The sequence below is a fragment of the Pholcus phalangioides genome, unplaced genomic scaffold (genome assembly GCF_987345545.1).
Source record: "Pholcus phalangioides strain wild (caught in Gottingen) unplaced genomic scaffold, Ppha-v1.0 ptg000043l_1, whole genome shotgun sequence".
Classification (NCBI taxonomy): domain Eukaryota; kingdom Metazoa; phylum Arthropoda; class Arachnida; order Araneae; family Pholcidae; genus Pholcus; species Pholcus phalangioides.
The window spans coordinates 269422-291094 of record NW_028301629.1 but is presented as its reverse complement, the minus strand read 5'-3'; the positions used below and the strand labels follow the sequence as shown (position 1 = coordinate 291094).

The following is a 21673-nucleotide window of genomic DNA, read 5'->3' as shown; positions in this document are numbered from 1 at the left end:
GTTAAGTGAGAATTAGATCTGATTCCGATTTTCTAGAGTAAATATGCAAATAGGTAGGTAGGAATTTTTAGCTAGGTAGTAGTGCCTCTCTCAGAAAAATCGCTTTGAATGTGGGCGTACGATAATGTTAAGACAGCCCTGGGCGTACTTTATGAAAATTGTGAAAAGCTAATTAAAAAGTCAGCAAAATAATGTGAAGTCTAGTTTGCATTATTATTAGTTTCTCATCTTTTGTGCCATCCTTGTGATAATGATCTTCCATTATACAATCAAGTGTTCTTAAAATTTGAGGATCTTCTATCGGATGATCGATGTTGAAAAAAAATCGTACATTTAAAAAAAACATTTGATATCTTTTTGTGGTGCCCTACTCATTTAGGCACCCCCCCCCCCTTCGTAATGCTGAAAGATAGGTTGAATGGTGAAATTTGCGCTCCCTTTTGTGATGCGCCCGGGGCACCAGAACCGCCTGCTCTCCCCCCATCCCCACTACTTACGGCCCTGCCTATTGGTAATATTATGGTCATCCTAAGATTCAATGGTTTCTCCTTGGAGTGTTGTTATAGTCTTTATCTCATCAACCGTTCGTCGTAGTGGTATAGTTCTAATTTTAAAAATTCTCAAAATGTGACCAGAAATCACCTTGTACGAGTTTTGAAGATGAAAATACAGTGTACACAAAATAAAAAAATGTTAATTTTTGTACTGATGCCCTAAGCACTTGCTTGTTTTGCTTAATGGTTAATCCGGCCCTGCATTCAGTCATAAGAATGAATGAATGAATTAATTCATTCATTTCAATAATTCATTCATTACAATGAATGACTCATTCGTTATTCATTAGAATAAATGAATTCATTCTACAAAATGAATCGTAATGGAGGAGACATTTTTTTTTTACAAAAATGACTCATTTATGGCAATTTATTCGATCATTCTAATAGATGAGTAATTCATTCATTCTACTTTATGAATCCATTCATTCATTCCAAGGCCGTAGCGGGGGGGGGGGGGACTCCCCGAAATGTGAGAAAATGACCGAAAAAAAGGAAAAAGGATGGGCAAATCTATGGTGATGTCACTTTGTTCCCCCCCCCCCCGAACGAAATTTCTGGCTACGGGCCTGATTCATTCATTACTAGACTGATCATATTTCCTCGAGAGAAATACGGGAAATTTTAATTCCAAATACGGGAAAATACGGGACATTGCCAATTATCGCCAAAAATGATGCTAAAACCGAACAAAGTTGCCAAATATTGCTGAAATCACGGATATCATAATGGTGGGAAATGAAGCATTGCTGCAAATTGGAATGGATTAAAATAAATTCCACGACAAAAAAAACGTTCACCAAGACAAATGTGGGATATTAATATTATTTATAGTTGTTATTATCATAATATAATTTATGAGTTGAAAAATAATTTCAATCTTTGACTTCAATAAAGAATAAAAATTCAAGTAGGCCTTCATGTAAAATACGGGAAAAACTGGGACACTTTTGTCAAAAAGTCGGGACGGCCAGAAAAACAAAAAATACCGGGACTGTCCCGGAAAATACGGGGCGTATGGTCACCCTATTCATTCAACACCACACTAGAAATATTTCGTGTGGTGTTGATTCATTAGAATTCACTCATATTTAGGCTGACCATATTTCCTCGAGAGAAATACGGGATATTGAGATTGCAAATACGGGAAAATACGGGACATCGCCAATTATCGCCAAAAATGACGCTAAAACCGAGCAAAGTTGCCAAATATTGTTAAAATTACGGTAAAATCACAATGGCGGGAAATGAAACGTTACTGCAAATTGCAGTGGATTAAAATGAATTTCACGAAAAAAACGTTCACCAAGACAAATGTGGGAGATACATATTCTCATTTATAGTTGTAATTATCATAATATAGTTTATTAGTTGAAAAATAATTTCAATCTTCGACTTCAATAAAGAATAAAAATTCAAGTAAGCGTCGTGTAAAATACGGGAAAAACCGGGACACTTTTGCGAAAAAGTCGGGACGACCAAAAATACAGAAAATACCGGGACTGTCCCGGGAAATACGGGACGTATGGTCACCCTACTCATATTCCTCTCATCACTGGACGTATGGTCAAGTTTCCTATTCGGACCTCGATTAGCTGTATTTCGTCCTAACAAATATGGTCAATGATTTTTTTACGTAAGTGGTTTCGATTCTGATCGTTCGTGAAGACAGATCTACGATTTTTCAGAACATGTTCAGTACTAAGTGCCGAATCATACGAAAACATTCGTATAAATCCGACTGTGATCGTTATGCTTTTAATATTTTTGTGATATTTATTTATTTACTTAAAATCAGCTCAGCTGGGAGAAAAGGAGGAGAGTTCACAGTGAGAGAAACGACAGACGAGAGGTTGTTGTTATGGTGGATGATAGCGAGATCTTTAGACCGCCGCATTAATGTCCAAGGGAAGCGTCATAGATCATTGCTGGTTATTTTCGAAATGCCGCGAGACTGTGATAACAATAATAATATGCTATTGTTCGGACCTGCTTTTATTCTCCAGCGACGTCATTGAGCCAGTTCACGCCCGATGGAAAAAGGCCAAGAGGAATACCATCATATTATTCTGGATGACGACGACGATGAGGAGGACGGCGGCGACGAAATCGTCGCTGCTGCATCATCATCTGCAGCTGGGCCATCATCGCACGCTTTCCATTTCGGCAGCAGCAGCGACGACGACCACCTCCTCCTGCACGGCGGGAACGGTCGCCGCGAGAACTACGACTGTTGGCTGAACCAAGAGTCCGAGGACGATGGTCAACTCGTGTTCCACAGGGTCAACTCGAAGGAGATCATCTATCAGGCCCGCAAGAAGAAAGCCAAGATGATCGGCAAGTACGTCATGGGAGACGTCCTCGGCGAGGGGTCCTACGGCAAAGTCAAGGAGGTCCTCGATTCCGAGACCCTGTGCCGGAGGGCCGTCAAGATACTCAAGAAGAAGAAGCTCAGGAAGATACCCAACGGCGAACAAAATGTTCAGATGTGAGCATGGGTTGTTTTTTTTTTTTGCACGATCTATATAGGTCACTCGTTTGCTCACGTACATGACTGCACATTTTCTAGGTCAGTCATGCTTGTAACTCTTTTCTCACTCATATTCTTACACACACTCTAGGTCTCTCCCTGACTTGGTCCCTCATTCTGTAGGTCACTCTTCTGGTTGCTCAATTACCCAGTAGATTCTGTAGTAGATCACTCACATTCTTGCATAATCTCTAGGTCAGGGCTGCAACTAATGCTTGGTCAGCCAGGGGAAGCATGCATTTTGGCGACCCCTTGCAATGTTTAAAGACAGGTTGAAGGATGAAATTCACACTCTCTCTCAGCTACTTTACTGCACACCAACTCCGGTCGTATATCGCCATACAGTAATTTCTAACCAGTAGAGTTGGGTGGGAAATGAAGGCTCCATCCATTGGTGGTTGCCCTAGGCTCAGTAGGTAAAGAACTTGCTTCTGATGTTCTATGCCCAGATTCGAACCCATGGACCTTGATGGTAACCTTCATAGTGGAAGACGAGCATCTTTGCCACTCGGGCACACTCTTTCTCTTAGCTGGCATGCAAGGCACTAGACCCACCTGCTAGTGCCTGGCCCTAGTTGCAGCCCTGCTCTAGATCACTTTTTCAGTCCCTCACTCACTAGACAGGCAGATTTATAGTTTTGCGCTCTTCTCCCATTCTACTCTAGGGCTAATCTTAGGATCACTCATTCCTAAAATTTATTGTCCCCTTGAACTTGCCACCCTGGTCTATAGCCCGCTGAGTCCCCTTGTGAATATGCATCTTTCTCTAAATTATTCCTTCAGTTGCTGACATGCTTTGATACCCCCCCCCCCCGATCACGCTCTAGGTCACTGTTTTTGTCACTCACATGCTTGCATATCTTCTAGGTCATTCTGACCTATTCCCTTGTTCTTGAGGTCACTGTTTTGGTTGCTCTGCTCATGCGACTGCATACCCTCTAGATCGTTCTGTTTGTCCTTGTGCATAGTCACACCCATGCTTTCTTGAACTCACTCATACTTACACACTCTTGAGGTCCCTTTCACGCTTTCACACTCTTTCTGTCACTTCTATGCTTGCACACTCTTTTGTTCTCTCATTTCTCACTAACTAGATCACTCTCGTATTTACACTCCCTCTAGGTCCCTCCTATGCTTGCATACTTTTTGTTCACCAACTAACCTGGCTCTTTGCTCTCTAGGTCACTCACATACTTGCAAACTCTCTAGGTAACTCTTTTGGCCAAACACCGGCGTAGTCCTTTATTTTTTTTAAATTCATATTTACATCTTTACAGGGAAATAATGCTACTGAAACGACTGAACCACAAGAATGTGATAAAGCTCATTGATGTCCTTTACAACGAAGAAAAACAGAAGATGTATATGGTGATGGAGTTTTGCGTGGCGGTGCTTCAAGAAATTCTCGAAAACATGCCTGAGAAGAAGTTCCCCATATGGCAGGCTCATATGTTAGTTGGTCTTGCGTGAAGTTCTCTTTCGTTTTAGTTATTTTTTAAAACAATTTTTTACTGTCTTAATATAGATATTGCTCTGGTTGTGTGCGATAATTTTTTTTTTTGTTGCAACCATATTCAGGAGTTTAAGTGATGAATGCTAAAATGTATAATTTATGTCAACATTATTATTTTTTAAATATTTCTATTTGCAGGTACTTCAAGCAACTAGTTGATGGTCTAGAGTACCTTCATAGCCAGGGTATAATACACAAAGATATCAAACCAGGGAACTTGCTCCTCACAAACTGCGGAACTCTCAAGATATCTGATTTGGGTGTAGCAGAGGTAAAAATGGAAAAAATCTATCCCAGTCTAAATTGATCATCCTGTACATAAAATGACCATGGTGACACAAAATGATCAAATTGATTTGATGTTTTAACTAGCTATAATACCCAGCGCTTTCCGGGTTTTCTTCAATGAGGCTTTTTGGATCATGTGATATCGCCCTCTTATATACATACAATATAGGAACATACAAATCATATCCAAGTTAACCAATATGGCGACTTCCTTCCTTCAGCTACTCATGAAAGAAAGAAACGTAGAAATGAATAATTTTTTTTCTTTTAATGAACGCTAGGTATTTTGATTTTCTTCCCTTGAACTTCAAGTTATCCAACTGCCTGTTTCTGCTTTAAAAAATGCTTAATTAAAGCTGTGGAATTTCTTCGATGTACTTTACGGGTTCGTAATTAATTTTAATCTTAACCTATGTGAATTTATGCAGTTGAATATTAATATAATAAGACATTATGGAGACATTAATTTTCATACTTAAGAAGATATAAATAAACGTTTGAAATCAATGTTATTACATGGATACTCAACTCAAAAGTAGGTCAGGCTAATTATTTTATATTTAATTTTCTTGGCTTCATATCTCTAAGCAAACTCTATTTCAAAAATCTGGAATTCAATTTTTAAATTATTTATGTGGTAAAAAATCCCACTGAATTTCCACATTAAAATTGGTAATTTTACCACTGATTTCTATGGGATCATCCTTTGCCTGGCCCTCAAAGTGATGCTGATAATGATTCTTAATGATTCAAAAAACCTTATTACTGAGAGGATTGAAAAAGTGACAAGCCATTATAAGGGCATGAATTATTTACATTCATACATATGTATACAGGCAGCATTAAAGAAGTGACAAACCATTGTAAAGGCATATACACATCTGAAGCACATTGCTAAGGAGCCACAGTAACCAAAATAAACATTCGGAAAATGATTTTTGAGTCCCAGAAACCATTGTTGCTTGACAGTTTTTTTTCCCATTTTGGGCATTTGCCCAGCTCTGACAAACTTTTAAAGTAGCCTATCGTTTAAGTCAGGTCCCATTTGGTATATATGTAAACTTTGTGTGTGTGTGGCTACAATAGATTTAAAATTGTAGATTTGTATAGAGAACATACACACAGACAGAAAATCAATTATATAGATTGAGATACAAGTTATTTTAATGAGACTGAATTTATTGATTTAGGTTTATTTCATTTTTTCCATGTGCGAGATAGGCTTTGGACCGATTCGCAGTTGATGACACATGCTATACCAGTCAAGGTTCACCTGCTTTTCAACCTCCAGAGATTGCTGTGGGCCTGGAGAGTTTTTCCGGTTTCAAGGTTGATATCTGGTCATCTGGTGTGACTTTGTAAGTAGGCTACCTCTTTTTTTATTGCATTGTCTTATCCTACATTTTTGTTGATGCATTTTTATTCAATGTAGTTAAAGTCTCACATGAATATTTTGTGATGGCTGCATGTAGATGATGGTAATCGGAAGGTAATTATTTGATAAGCTTAGACTTTGACCCTTGCTTGTGTTGAAATAACCACTGCAATGAAATCAGGAATGTTGGGGTTTTTTTTTTTTTATTGTAAACAAATACACACACATACACATTACACAAATAGTGGACAATAACACACAAAAAGGAATATAAAAGAAAAAAAAAAACCTCTAATTTAGCAATAATAATAAGTAGGAGCTAATTTTAGGTTCCAATATGAAGTAAAGCCCTGGTTTAAGCCAGTACGTGACAAATCAGGAAAAAAAAACAATTAGGCGGCATCCAAATTATAGTCCTCTAAGCATAAGATGAGACTTGGCTATGTCACATCATGTTGTGTTATTCTGTTCTTTTGTAGAAGGGAAAGCCAAACATGAAAGCCCAGTCTTCATAATTCTCGATGTATAATCGAATCATCAGATGACGTGTGATATAATCAAGTCCCATCTTAGGCTTGGAGGACTATATTTAAGAGCCCAGAATTTTTTTTAAAAAAAAGTGGTCCACACAAAATAGATTTTCTTTACATATTTCCAAGGTATTAATTCCTTTTTATGATCATAGATACACTGACATGAATTCTTCAAATTTTATGTTGTCCTTGGCGTCCAATTTCAATCCGTAATCATACATGGGAAATTTTAGGCATAAATACTAGTTTTTCAGTCACCACAATGAACTGTTATTTGTCAAGCTGTGGTTTATGCATGTTCACCACACACTATGTAAATGAAGTGTATGTGAACAAACTGGTCCACTGGCCACTCAGACCCACTTGCCAATTTTATACAGCCCACAAAAGAAGTCATAGAAATATTTCTTTATTTTCAATAGGAAAAAATTAAACATGTTCACCAATTATGTACATTATGTTTCCAAAAGTCTGTGTCCTTTTTTGGAGCAGAAATTTTCTCAAATTTCCAGAAAAATACTGGGCAAATTGTTCTGAAATTTCGGTCAAATAAATGCTATGCTTGGACTCGTAATATCCAGTGAAAATTTAGTCAGGAGTGCATTTAGAGTACCAAAAAAAATTTTTTTTGATCAACCCTGTTTAATAAAAGACTCGAATGATTTGTAACTTTCACAAAAAATTATTCTAACTTTGTGCAATACTTGTGTGCATTTTCATGAGAATAACATGTATATTAATGATCAAATGTTTTCTATAAAAATTCCAATTTTCATCACATGTTTTTCACTTATAACAGGTAGAGTTTTCAACCAATTTTTATGAAATTTACAGAGAAATTGGCACTACTCATGAGACACCCTTTGTAGGAATTTAAATTGTGGCAATTTTATATTCAATGAAATTTGAGCATTTTTAGTAAAAGATTTTTAAAATCTGCATGCATGCATGGAAAATGTTTTATTTTTCCATAATTTGGTTATCAGATACAGTGAAACCTGTGTAAGACAGACACTGTATGAGACAAACCTGTCTTAAACAGAATTAAAATATAGTCTGTTCAATGATTAGTGCTTTCATTTGCACTTTTATAAAACGGAAAATCCTCTGAAATGGAATATTATTTCAGTCTATGGACATTCCGTTTTGTACAGGTTTCACTGTATATGATGCAACTCGTATAAAAATTTCAGTTCAATTTCATGAAGATATATACGATATTATGAGCTGTAATTTAAGTTGCTGGCTGAAAGTACCTGGATGATTAGGGATTTTTCACAAATTCAATTACTTTCTATCAATTGATTATTTTGTTCATTTTTGTCATTTTGACGTCATGTTCAACCATTCCTCTTATATGGCACCAGATACGTCTTTGCTCATTTGCATAAAGCTGTGGGTTTACTTTGTAAATAATCAAATAACATAAATAATTGAAATACCAATTTTTGGAAAATCCTTATCATCCAATGGGGGGGGGGGGGGTGGGTATCAGAGTTTTACCTAATTCTGCTGATAAAAGTGGGGAGTAAAAATGACTAAAATTTTGCTTACATAACAATCGAATAACTTTTTTTTTAAATGATGCTGCTCTGAGATATGTATTTCATTCTAGATTTAAAATCTGTCATTTCCTTTCTCCCATTCAAGTTGAATCAATTCACTCAGTGCTTTAGGTTCCAATTTTATAATCACAGACTATTGACACTAACAATGAATATGATGAAAATATTTACTTTCCTCCTGCTTCAATGTATTTTTTATTCAGTAACTGTTTTATTTTTCTCCCCTTTAAAAGGTATAATTTCACCACTGGACGGTATCCATTTGAAGGAGATAATATATACAAATTGTTCGAGAACATTGGAAAAGGGGAATTTGAGATCAGTGAAGATTTGGATGCATCGCTACAAGATTTGTTGAGAGGTTATTTTACCTTTTTTTCCCCACAAAGTACTATATTTAAGTGTATTATTTGAAATTACTATTAAGTGTCTTACAAATTACTATTTTAGTGTATTATGAGCTAGGCTCATTTTTATTGAATTGCTTATTCATTTTCTAGCTGAATCTGTCCTGTGACACATTTCACTATGGGTTTGAAATAATTGTCTGTGTTGTGGCAATGAACCATCTGAAAGCTTTATCAACAATAAACAAATGAATGTACAGCTTCAGCTGTCCAGCTGTGATGCTCTCACATGAGAGAAAACAGCCATAGTTGTGATGCGTTCTATGACCATAATAATGTCTAGTTTGGAGAAAATGAGAAAATCCTATTGTTGGTGGTGAAGTGAGCGGTACAATAAATACTATAGTATGGAACCATGGTTCTCAACCTTCAGAATCCTGCAGCCTGACAAATTTATTTTTTTTGCAAGTGGAAGGCCTATTCATACACACGACTAATGGGAAATGAGTTCAGGCCCTGATACCAGGTTGCAGCCAGACAGTTGAGAAACACTGGTGTGGAACTGATGTTGAACTTTTTTTCCACTGGTTTTCTTTCCGATGGTGCAAAGAGGATTTTGATTAGAGAACTATTTAAACTCTTTTCAAGATATCCCATCTCGTATTGATTCTCTCCCTACATGATGTCTTAAATTTTTTTTAAAGAATGATTGACATGTTTCAGATCTCATAAAAGGGTTTTAATTTTATAATAATTTTTTGGCATGTAGCATTCATTTTTTTCAATCCAATGTGCCGCAATTGACATTAATTATGCCCATTTCTGAAATTAAATATGAATGAATGGCTTTTATGAATAATAGCAATAAAAAATGCTGAAATAGTAATGCAATTGCAAGTAAAATACGCTGAAATAGTGGAGGAAGTATTGCAAAAATGTACAGTACAATATTCCAACTATATTTTTTACACTGGCTCAGCTATGTTACTGTGTAAAAAATATTACTCAGAGTTTTGTTCCTTGTTTGTGCTTATTGGCTTTTTCTCCAACATTTACAAGATATCTGGCCCAAGCTCATGCTTTGTATTTGGGCAATGCAGAGATACCCCACCTCCTTGAAAGCCTCTTATTTCAGCAATATTGAGCCCATTTTGTAAAAGTATGCTTCTCAGTGGAACATGTTTTCTACCCTGCACCTGTCAGATCAGTTGCTAGTGCGCAGAGCCAGCTTTTGTTCACATTTTCCTAACAGAAGAAAATATATAGTGTGTGGTAGACTGGGTAGTAAAGGGATATGTTTACAGTGCGTATGATAAAAAAACCAGAGTATTTCTCTTTCTCAGTGTGTTCTCAGAGTTGGGGGTAGAGAGGCACTATATATATATATCACCTGCTCACACACAAAGTCGGAAAAAAGATGCTGCATTTTAAAGAGGTTTATAGTGATTATTTACCGCCTGATGTGGTTATCATATTTTGTTTTAAATATATTTATCAATTGACAGTTGATCAACTCAGATGGCAAGTGATACAAATCGCTGACAACCTAGTTTGAAAAAACTCTTATTTTACCAAAGTCTAGTCCTATCTTTCTTTAGTCAAAACAGGTGTCACCTCACTTGATAACTTGTGGTCCATCCTGTTCTTTACCCTTCAAAATTTTGAATGTTTCCATTTTTCTTCAAATTTAAACAAATACACAAGCCTCACATGAGAATTTCCCAACTACAATTGATGATCCCTTCATTTTTGTATTGAAAACCAACATTCTGCAAATTCTAAAAAATTGTTTGATTACATTGATGTTGGTAACACTAATGTCATAAGCAATAGATTGGCTCATTTATGTACACACAACTATATATAAGCCTACACACAACATTTCTGATTCATATCAGTAGAAGAGCATATTAATGAGAAGAGAATTACATATATATATCCAATCAATATTCTGAGAACATAGAAATTTAAAATATGAATTTTCTTTCAGGTATGCTTCGGAAGGATCCAAAAGAAAGATTCACTTTGAACCAGATCAGAGAGCACGAGTGAGTTTTCTTATTTTCTTGGCATCCCCAGAGAATCATAACCTTTTTTCGTAATCCTATATAAATTTGTTTTCATTTAGAACTAAATGTCAAATATGTTGTTTTTTTTTTACGAAATGGGAAAATCTAAACTTCATTAAATTTATTAGCCATTCCTAGTATGACAGTTTTCAATTAGAGTCGAATTGATGCATGAATATGAGTCGCAATACTGAAGAAAACAATTTTGTCAAAGTTTTAACCCTTTGAAGGGCGCAACATCGAAATATGAAAAATATAAAAAAAATAACTTGATGTACTGATGCATATGGGTGTACACATTACATTTTTCAAAAAATTGGAAAAAATTCTCACTTTTATTTATATATCAGGTGGGATACCATTCGTCCCACTGTGCACTTAGTGCTTAGCGCGGTTGAAAATGCTTGGCAGGGAAAGTAACTAAAGAACTAAGGCACATTTACAGTAGTGTTTATTTCATTTTATTAGCCAGGAAAAGATTAGACTAGTTAAAGGATGTCATAATATGGAGAAGTACTTCTAAATTGTATTTTAAATGTTGATGGAAGACAAAGTCTGAAATAATGACATGTGTTAAGTGCAAAATTGAAAACAAATTACATGAAAATATTCTATAGCAATCTCTCTGACAAATGACTCAATAAGGGTTGCACTTTATTCAGTTTATCAAAGTTGGGGTCACATTTCTTTGGCTGAACCGAATTATCGTTCAGGTGTAGGTGGGCCAGGGGAATCTTTTCACTGGCATTAGTTTGCTTATGAAACTATCACCAGAATTGGATTTGTTTACCTGTAGTCTCTGTAGCTAGGGAGTTTTTTTTATGCCCATAGCTAAATTTATGGCTAAAAAGCATAGAAACTTGTCTTTAAAAAATGGATCAAACCTCTTTCCTTCTTGGGTTGCATAAAGATTTGTTTGGAAAATGATATGCTCAATCAGGGCTGATGAAAACAAACAAAAAAAAAATCGCAATAGGAGATTGTTCTTCCAGGTCCAAAATCTCATCACTTGGCCCAGTCCTTTCTCAGAATTCTGGAACAGTGTTGTGTCGTGGGGTTTTACTCCAAGTTATTATATCTATTGTTGATGGTCCTGGAGTCAATGCTTTATCACTAATAGATTCTTCTATGATAGTCAATTCTTCATCCTCCTATACGCGAAATTCTTCCCGTTCTTGCACTTCTTCATCATCATCAAGTTCAATTGAGGATTCTAGATCCGATGGTATTTCTTCAATCAAAGCAAGAGCTTCAGATGTTAGTCCTTTTCGAGGCATTTTGAATTCTCTTCTTCTTTATAGAGGGACCATTCTCTGTACTGAAGAAGACACACAAATAAAAAAAAAATTGCCAGACGCAACAGTATCATGTTACAAAACACGTATTCCAAAGAGATTTCCCAAGGGTGAGGAAATTGGTGCTGCCCTCTGTAGAGGGGGATGCTGTAGACGCGCGGTGGGACTACATGTATCTCACCCTTTTTCTTCAGCAAATTCATTCTGAAAAAAATCTTGTGGATTCAAAAATTACTTGCAAAGACAAAATTCTTAACACTATACATTGAATTTGTATCATTTCACCCAGTTAGTAATGCAAAATTTGGTAAAAATCTGCAATCACTTTTTTTTAGTGTCAGCAAAAATATTTGACAAAAAAAAATACCATTAGTAATATGAAAAAAAGATTGTGGACAACTAGAGCCATCTTCTGATTTTTGGAATTATAAACTACATTTTAATTTGTGTGTGTGTGTGTGATTTGCAGCAAAAAATTCCTATTCCTTTCCTGTGAAGTTATGAATTTTTGAAAAAGGTGGGATAAAGGGGTTCCCACTGCCCTTCAAAGTGTTAAAAAGTCATGATATTTAGAGTTGGTAACATGTTGCGTGAAGTCTCAAACTTAGGATAAACTTGAAAAGCATTCATTTAATTTTATTTAGTTATAATCATGAATGAAGTGCCAGGTTGTTTTATGATTCACAGTAAAACAATCTTACCTCCATGCAGTGGGTAGCATGATGTGCTCACGTTGCGATGGATTCAATCCCTGCAGGTGACACAACAGTGGTGATGGAAAAAAGAAACATATGAAACAGTAACATACTAGGAAAAAACTCAGGTTAATTCATAGAACTTCTGGATGCAATGTGTAGATCACATAATTTTACAGTGAGGGTGTGGTAGCACAGGTTAAGATACTCTCAGAAACAACACAACATACTATACTAAAGAATGTTCAGTTCAATATCTGCCTAGTCTGTGTCGGAATCTTTCATGGTACAAAAGTACAACTACCACACGTGTAAAATATATTACACGGCGAGATAATTACAGTAGAGCATTGATTATCTGAATACTGATCAACCAAAACATCAGTTAACTGAAAGCATTCCAGTTGGCAAATTAAAATTTGTGTGCCATGTAGAAGTTCCGATAGAGGCCTCTAGTGCTCCCCCCTCCCTTACTTGTAAGAGGTGTGATACAAAATATTACATTTTTGTGTTTGATATCACTTTCTTTGTTTTATATTGCTCCTGTGATGCTGGAACAATTTTTTCCCCATGAATGATCTGTAAGCTGAAAAATCAGTTATTTGAACACTCCCAGTCCCCCAATTGTTTCAGATAATCAATGTTCTACTATACTCCCACAGAATGTTGACACATTCATGTACAGGACCTGGATGTTGAGGATATTTGAATTTTTTCACTGTCATTATATTTTTATGGGTTTTTTTGGTATTTTTTTACAGAAAAAGGATTGAAAAAATGATACACCATTTGTAATTGAAATTTTCTAATTGCATGAAATTGAAATTTTCTAATTGCATTTATGAAAAACTATGCTTTAATTTTGTGGAAAATATATTGAAAAACATCACTTTCATATCTCACTTCTTTCCTGTCTTCCAGCTGGATCAGAAAGAAGTATCCTGAAATAGCCGGCCATGAAGTCATCTTATCCCAGACTAGCATTGAAGATGAATTTCGCAATATGAGTGTCATACCTTATCTCATCGATCTTCATTATTCCATGGACGACGATGATGATGAGTCTCAGGAATATATAACAGAACATGACCTTGAAGGTAAACTTTTTTCCCTTCACTTTCCTAGGGTTATTTGGATATTTATTTAAGAATCAATATGGTTTATGCCCATGGGAATAGATATCAACTCACGTTTTCTCATACGTTCAGTTTTTAAACTATATAGACTGTTAAGAAAAGAATGAGACTAAATTTTTTAGAGGAAAGTGCTTCCAGTCCTCCCCCCCCCCCAGATTCTTTAATACCGTTATTGCTCTCAAAGTATTCACTATTCACTGTAGTGCAGTTCTGTAAGCAGAGCTGCTTTTAGGGGTGTATCAACACCAGTCCAGCACTTTTTTTGAGAGGAGCCTCCTTATGTGATACACAGAATATACCTTTTCAGCATATTACAAAATATGTATTATTAATTTTGTTTTGCTCTAACTCTGGGTTTGTACGGTGCTTAAAAATTCCTTAAAAGGTATTAATTTTTGTTTCCTTTTTAAGGCCCTTTGAAAACTCCTTAACCCTTTGAGGGGCACTTTATAAAAAAAAATTTTTTTTTGGCCGAACTAACTTCATATACTTGATACATAGGACTCATATAAATATGTTTTGCAACTATTCTTTTATTTTCATCAAAATCCAGCGAACAACAGGTGGTTGCACAGCGGGGACACCGCACACCTAGAACACTGAAAGCTTCCCTAGGATGTAATGCATGAAAATCATCATTTTGTTTGAAAAATTCCCTTTCCACCGATTTTGTAGGCCAAAATGATCGACATAAGCATATTGATAGCTGGTAAATCTTTTTACCAGTGTAAATTTTCCTTCTTGAGTGGCATATAAATTTATTCGAAATACCAAATTTTCCATCAGTGGCACTGAAAAAAAGAATAAGAACATAAAGATTGGCGATGTATCCGGCATTGGTAGAATTTACTGAGATGGTCCCACTTCATCCTTGAAATCTGGGTTTTGGTTTTTTCTCCTGAACCATGGGAAATTGTCGAGAGGATATAGGCATTGGGCAGTGTATACATCAGCATCATTTTCTATATAATCCATGCAGTAAGCTTTGTTTTATTTTCTTTATCTGGTGTATCATCAGATGCATTAGACTCCAGATCAGAGAGAAGCTCTGAAATTTGTATAATATTGCTACTTAGAAATTTTATAGGCATTTCACACCACCAATAAAAAATAATAAATGCCCAATAATCAGTTGGGGGGGGGGAGACTAAAGGCAAAATAAATTCCAGATAATAAAATTAAAGCAGTAGAGAAAGCATAGACAGTAGTCGTCAAAAGAAAAACTGCTCTAAAACCACTAGAATGAAAGAATGGTTATGTGTGGGACAAAAAAATAACATATGTTGTGTCTTCCATTCTAACCCCCGAAATTTCCACCACAAATACACATCTGAGATGTTTCAACACCATTGCTGCTGTCACCCATTTTCTAGTAAACAAGAAAGAGGGGAGAAAATGAAGAAAAACAAGGTCGCTTCGTCTCAGAGAGGTGGTTTCACACTGACGTCACTTGGTGTATCTCATTGCTCTAGGTGTGTGGTGTCCTCAGTATGGAACCACCTTTTTAAAACTTCCATAATTTGATTTTAAACTATTCTTAAGTTTATTGAATGGCTTGATTTCAACAAATAGGGCAAAATCTATAAAAAACCATCATCAATTTTTGAAAAAAAATATTTTTATATTAGGACATAAATTTTGATACAAGTACCATAAAAATAGAGAAAATGGCAGATTTTTTTACCACTTGCAAAACAAAACCAGTATGATGCTGCCATCTCTGACACAAAATCTAAATCTTAAGCTATTTAATAGGATTTAAATGATTATTGTGCGAAAATTAGTTATATTTTGATGGAATTTTGAAAAGGTGGTTTCGCTATGGGGACACCGTGCCGAAAAGGGTTAAAATCCTTCCAGCTGTTTCTAAAAAAAAAGTCGACTTTTCTCCCACCCTGGAATATTTCCTGCTAAGGTTGATGAATGGTTGATGAGTAGTACTTGATGTTGAAAGAAAGTCCCTGAAAAAAAAGAAGGAAAAAGAAACAAGGCGGGGCAAGAAAAATTTCTTTATAGGATTTCCAGGCCACCCTGTAGCAGGTGGGAACAGCTCTGCCGACGACCAGAGCAGCTAAGAAATAACGGCACCTGATTAGCTGGACTACAGTGGCCACACCCGCTTCTGATATGCTGAGAAAAACGGGAAAAGAAGATTGTTGTGCTATCAAAAAATTGACAATGAAATTGAAATAAAGAAGTTCTAACTATCATTCCTGTCAGAAAATGATGCTACTACTAGTGTTGGGAACTCTGCGCCAAAATTAACATCTTGCTCCTATAGTGTATTTTCGTATTTTTCTGCGTCAATATTTTTTTGTGTACTTGGAAACTCGAAATACTTTTATACCTGCCTTGTATGTACCTTAGGCCGGAATTACACTATAAAAGTTTGATAAAATCCCTTTTTTATAAAACTCGAAAAATCCAACCAATAAAGCTCATAGATTACATTTGTGCAAATGTAACCAATAATCTTATTGGTTTAATTTTTTTCAAATTTTAAAAAAGCTCTTTTAAAAAACTTATATAATGTAATCCTGGTCTTAGAGGAGAAAGAGAAATACTTATATTTTTCTCCTCTATAGTATCTACAATGACGCGCTCAGCGTATTAAATTCCCAGATTTTCTGAAAAGGGCACAAAAAAGTTTTGTTTTCGCGTGCCATGAAACAATTCTTTCCCAGGGAGTGTGTTTTATTCCTTCGTACTTCAGTACCATCCCTTCCTCCCATCTTGCATAGTCGCACTTAGAATTATCCGAGAAAATAATTTTGAAGAGTAATTTCACTCCTCTCAAATTTTAAGGGGAGGTATTTAAAAAGGAAAAATTTTTTTATTAATATTATTTTTTAATTTTTTTCTTTTTTTAAGCGGTATTTTATCTTATGAAAAAAAAGTTACGCAAAATTTGAAAGAGTATTTTCAGTCCTCTACAAAATTTGGAGGATTGAAATTGAATTTAGATGCATATTGGATTTTCCCAGCAAGTTCCCGCTCTCGATTTTGTCCCCGAAAATCAGATTGTGGTAACTGCAGCTCCTTATTCAAATTATCGGGCTTTTCATTGTGAAATTCTGATCGTACAGCTGAAGATGGTTTACTCTAGTCCAGTGTTTCTCATCAACAGATCGCGGTTTCCGTTTTCAAAAAAGAAAAGAAAAAAAGTTGCCACTGCAAACAGTAGAAATTACTATGGTCGATCGTCATTGCATCAAATCCTGATGTTTCGGGGGAGAAAAAATTCATTTCATGAATAGAAGAGCTAGTCCGCCGAATTATTAGTGTTAATTTGTGAATTTCGCCAAATAACGAGTGTTAAATCGCCAATGTCGTCAAACAACGAGTGTTAAATCACCAATGTTGCCAAATAACGAGTGCTAACTCGCTAAACATCGTGTTGAATGTCCTGAAATGTGCTCCCATTTTGCAACAATTTCTTTCTGGAAAAATAAGAAGGAAAATTGAAAAACTTAATTTTAAAGAATTTGTATGTGTTGATCCACTTTGAGCGAGAGGTGAATAAAGAGTTGCTGCTAATATAAATAATTTTGTAAGAAAAATCTTTGTCGGCTGTGGTTTTTTATTTTGAATAATTGGGGGAGGAGGAATGAATATCACTTTTAGAATATTTATAATTTATGTGATGCTGTTACGAGTTATATTTTTGACCAAAACTTGAAGGTTTTAGAACACTTTGGTAACAACAGAAAAGTATGTATGTGGAGTGATTATTTTATGATGCTGGGTAACAAATCGAAAGTTGTAATTTCTGAACCACTTCTACGTCTATATTTTTGAGAAGAGGGAAAATTTGTTTGGCAAATTAAAAATATAAATTTGCATATGTGTCCCCCCCCCCCCCCCATTTTTTTGCTGTAAAACTTGTAAGTTATGAAGTTTGCCATGACTCCTTAAAAAGTCTTAAATTTTTATTTAGGAAATTTTGTATAAACTCTGTATTTCTTGTGTTCGAAGAGAGCAATCCTGTCTGCAAGCTTGCCTTCCGGTCCTTACATACATGCTAGAGACTATTTCTGGTGCTGTCCATCAGAATCATGTCTGTTTGTTTCATTGCTGGCTGTACAATCAGAAACATCTTCCCAGCAGTTGTGCCTTTTTTGTTGGAGGAAAAAATCAGAGCCTGATCAGAGCTGTATTATGAACAAAGTGTACATAATTTTTTGGTCGATGACTGTGCCTGCACAGTAGCCATGTGGGGCCGAGCATTTTCATTATGCAGGTGGTCCACAAGATTGATAATGTTCTTGTCATTTTCCATGACACATTTTTTTGCAGAATTTGTTATCCATTCCTTAACAAGGAGCAGTCCCTGAAAAGCTTGGAATGTTTTTTGCTTATGTAGCTTATTTCATTATATGTAGCAACTCTCAATGCCGATTCATTCAGTTTCATAATTTTCTGACATAAATTCTACACACTTTTTTACTTTAAAGAATTACAGTCAAACCTCGTTAGTGCATCACCCGGTTAACACGTCACTCCGCTTACCGGGTCACTTTTTGGAAGTCCCAATTGTCCTCAGGCAGGAATTGGCACAGCTATGGCTTACTCCGTTTAACGAGTCACTACGCTTACTAAGTCATATTTTTGCTCTCCCAAGAGTGACTCATTAACAAGGTTTCACTGTATTTGAAAATGTTTTTAATTAAAAAAAAAAATTCTTTTGAATCTTGTTTGGACATCGCAGGCCACCAACAGTTCCTTCAGGAGCCCAGAGTTTGATACCCCCTGTGTTAGATAAACGGTCTTTCCCAATGTGTTGATCATGATTTCTTAGACAACAGTTGAGATCCTGCTGGTACCACCCTCCTTTCAGATGAATGTATGTAGTCCTGAAAATTTCATAACCCATGCACAAGGCAATGCATCATCATATGCATTCATGATCACTTCATGTTTCTGTTGCCATTTCACTTGAGCAAAAAAAAAAAAAAAATTTATCAGAAATTACAGTTCTGACTACTTGTGCTGTTGATTTCCACTTGGGCATAACAGTGTCATGCTTAAATGTATTGAATAAAAAGGTGTAAGGTAGGTCTATCAAAATATATAATTGTTGTTGAGGTGTTGCTCTTAAATTTTAATAAAAACTATGTTACATTCTTCAGGGCACTTGTATTTATATTTTCATCGCCCAAACAAGTTATTAATGTATGATCTTTTTGTATCTGTATTTCACCACAGAAATGAGGAAACACAAGACTCGACGGCGGAGGTCATCAACTAGACCCTTAGGTTACAAAATGAGGCACCCGTTCAAGTCATTGAGCTCCGTAGCCAGTCAAAAATTGAGCATTTGCAGACAGTCCTGACACTTTTTAATATTTATCTTCGTCTGCCGAGCTAAAGAACGAGAGATGCAGTGCTTGAAATGCATTTCTGAACTGAAACATAGGACTGATAGCATCTTGAAATTACTCTCTATCAAATTAGATTTTTTGTTTTTTTTAAATAATATTTTTTAGTGATGTTCTTTACTGCGTGTAGGGGAAAATAACATTCTCTTACCTGTTTTAGTCATGAAACTTGATTAGTAAGTTCCAGTCGTTTGATTGGACATGATACAGGAGCAAGTGCATGTTTTTTTAATGTACTTACTTTCCTGTGTCAATCCAGGTGACATATTGTGAAATGAATTCTCTCGATACAGATTTATTTATTTAAATAGAAATTTCGACAAAAAAGTGCTTTAGATGTTTTTCTTTTTTCTAAAAATTATGAATTAATATATGAGGGGGCTCTTCTGCGAAAAAGAGTGATACAGTGAAACCTCACTTATCCAACACAATTGAAACGAGCATGTGTCTGTAAATCCAAATTTTCCAGATAATCGAATATGCTTCAATTTAAATTTCTAGTATCATCTATATACAAAACGCCCGAGTTTTGTAGCCTTATGCGCGGTGGTGAGATGCTCATCTTCCACTATGAAGGTTACCAGAAAGGTCCACAGGTTCAAATCCGGGCAAAAGAACATCAAAAACAATTTCTTTACCTACAGAGCCTGGGGCAACTACTGATAGATGGCACCTTCATTTCCCACCCCAACTTCACTCTTTGTAAATTGCTGTACAACGATATATGAAATGAAAAGGTGTTGGTGTGCGGTAAAATAAGTATAATCTGTAGTCAGTATGAGGTCTATCACTGTTCTGTACAACGTCAGTTTTTTTAGAAGCCCTTCCAGTAATCAGTAAATTTAGCTAATTCAATATTAAGTCATCCTGCTTTATGAAGTCATTTTTATTCTGCCCTCAAAAGTGACACTATATAGAGTGTCTGGTTATATATCAAAGGTCCCACAGGACTCCTAAAAAATGTGAATATTTTCCAAACGAGGATATTTTTATTTTAGCGCATGCTGAATGAGGTTGGGGAGGAATGGAAAACATGTTGGTCAAGCCAAATTGCATTGGTAAGTGAGCTCATCATTGCCAAAATAAGAGGTGTTTTAAGGACGTGAGATATCTCGTAATTGCTGAAATACAAAGCATCAAGTTAGGCTTGATGCTTTGTAAGGCAGCTGTAAGGGTTAACAACATTGATTTTGACGAGTCACACTTTTGTTGCTGCTCTGAACAAGCAATGCCTTTTGAAACTTGCTCAAAGGCTGCCGACGTTGTTTCTTTGTGCTAGCAAAATCGCTTCAACTTCATCCACATCTTAAATTTCATTATTCATCTTAATTTCCTCTGTATTAAAAATTATAAGAAAACCATATCACTAAAGAAACAGACGCTGGTTAACAGTGTTCCGGATTATTGAGATTCTGCTGTATTGACGCCGATCATAAAAGGTATAATAATGTGTGATTCAATTTTTTAACAACCAAGTGTTGTGTATGAAAATGTGTTCACGTTGTCATGTAATAGGCTAATACAAGTTTAGAATAGCCGATAAAAAAGTTCTCAGCAGTTGATAGATGATATTAATGAAATAAGAATAAGCCTCCAAAAAAATGTTATTATCAACCTGTTTTCAGATCTTTCTGATTGAAAACTTGATTAAGAAGAGCTCCTCTTTTATTTCAAAAACATTTTCATTAAACAAAAAAAAAATATATATATATGATGAACCATTTGATGTGCAAAAAAAAAATGAATATTCAATGTGTGATACAGTACAAAAGCTTTCTTGTGAAAATGCTGCAAATGGTCTGACTCTGGCTGTGTTTCTGGCTCTTTGAAAAAAAAAAAAGTATGTAACTGGGTGCATGCACATTGAATGTTTTAGGCATGCAAGTTCGAGATAGAAAACCAGGGGCCTGTCCAGTCAAAATGTAGGTCTATTTTCTGAATCCCTTCACAAAATCTGAAAACTGACCCTTCACAAAATACAAATCAGTGAAACCATAAATTTGAAATTTTATTACTTTTTGTATAAAATGAATTAGGTTATTTTGCTTCCGACAAAATCACTTGATTTTCACAAAAGTATGGATCGTTTCACAAAATGACCCTCGGAGAAAAATCTGGACAGACCCCTAAAATGAATTTGATTCTTCAAGAACCTTCTTTTTCCTGGTATAAACACTGTTTGACAACGTTTTATGTAGGTTTTGAGATGCAGCGTTATGAAAACCCTGACCCATATACTTATAGTCATATCCCAATTTAATGGATCTGATTTGACAGATATTTTCATTCTCTAAATCAGTGTTTTTTTCAAAGTGTGCATCCCGGCTTCTAGGGATGCTCATCAACCTTTTTCAAGGGTGTCAGGGTTGATGGTGAGCTAGTGACATTGATGATT

General features: G+C 35.6%; 1 protein-coding gene across 1 annotated transcript; it reads left to right on the top strand.

The window, feature by feature from the left end:
* The first annotated feature begins 2380 nt into the window (after nucleotides 1-2380).
* On the top strand, nucleotides 2381-20965 carry LOC149063752 (serine/threonine-protein kinase STK11-like). The gene is made up of 8 exons (XM_089255659.1): nucleotides 2381-3042; nucleotides 4362-4535; nucleotides 4736-4868; nucleotides 6107-6243; nucleotides 8592-8719; nucleotides 10696-10753; nucleotides 13686-13861; nucleotides 19106-20965. Exons 1-8 carry the CDS (start codon nucleotides 2588-2590, stop codon nucleotides 19231-19233), a joined length of 1389 nt encoding a protein of 462 aa, XP_089111785.1. The 5' UTR covers nucleotides 2381-2587; the 3' UTR covers nucleotides 19234-20965.
* Nucleotides 20966-21673: the final 708 nt, after the last annotated feature.

Excerpts from the sequence above, each read along its gene's own strand:
- LOC149063752 (XM_089255659.1), top strand. The coding sequence starts at position 2,588 with ATGGAAAAAGGCCAAGAGGAATACCATCATATTATTCTGGATGACGAC. Across the intron at positions 6,244-8,591 it reads TGGTCATCTGGTGTGACTTT|GTATAATTTCACCACTGGAC; the intron begins GTAAGTAGGCTA and ends CCCCTTTAAAAG. Across the intron at positions 8,720-10,695 it reads GCTACAAGATTTGTTGAGAG|GTATGCTTCGGAAGGATCCA; the intron begins GTTATTTTACCT and ends ATTTTCTTTCAG.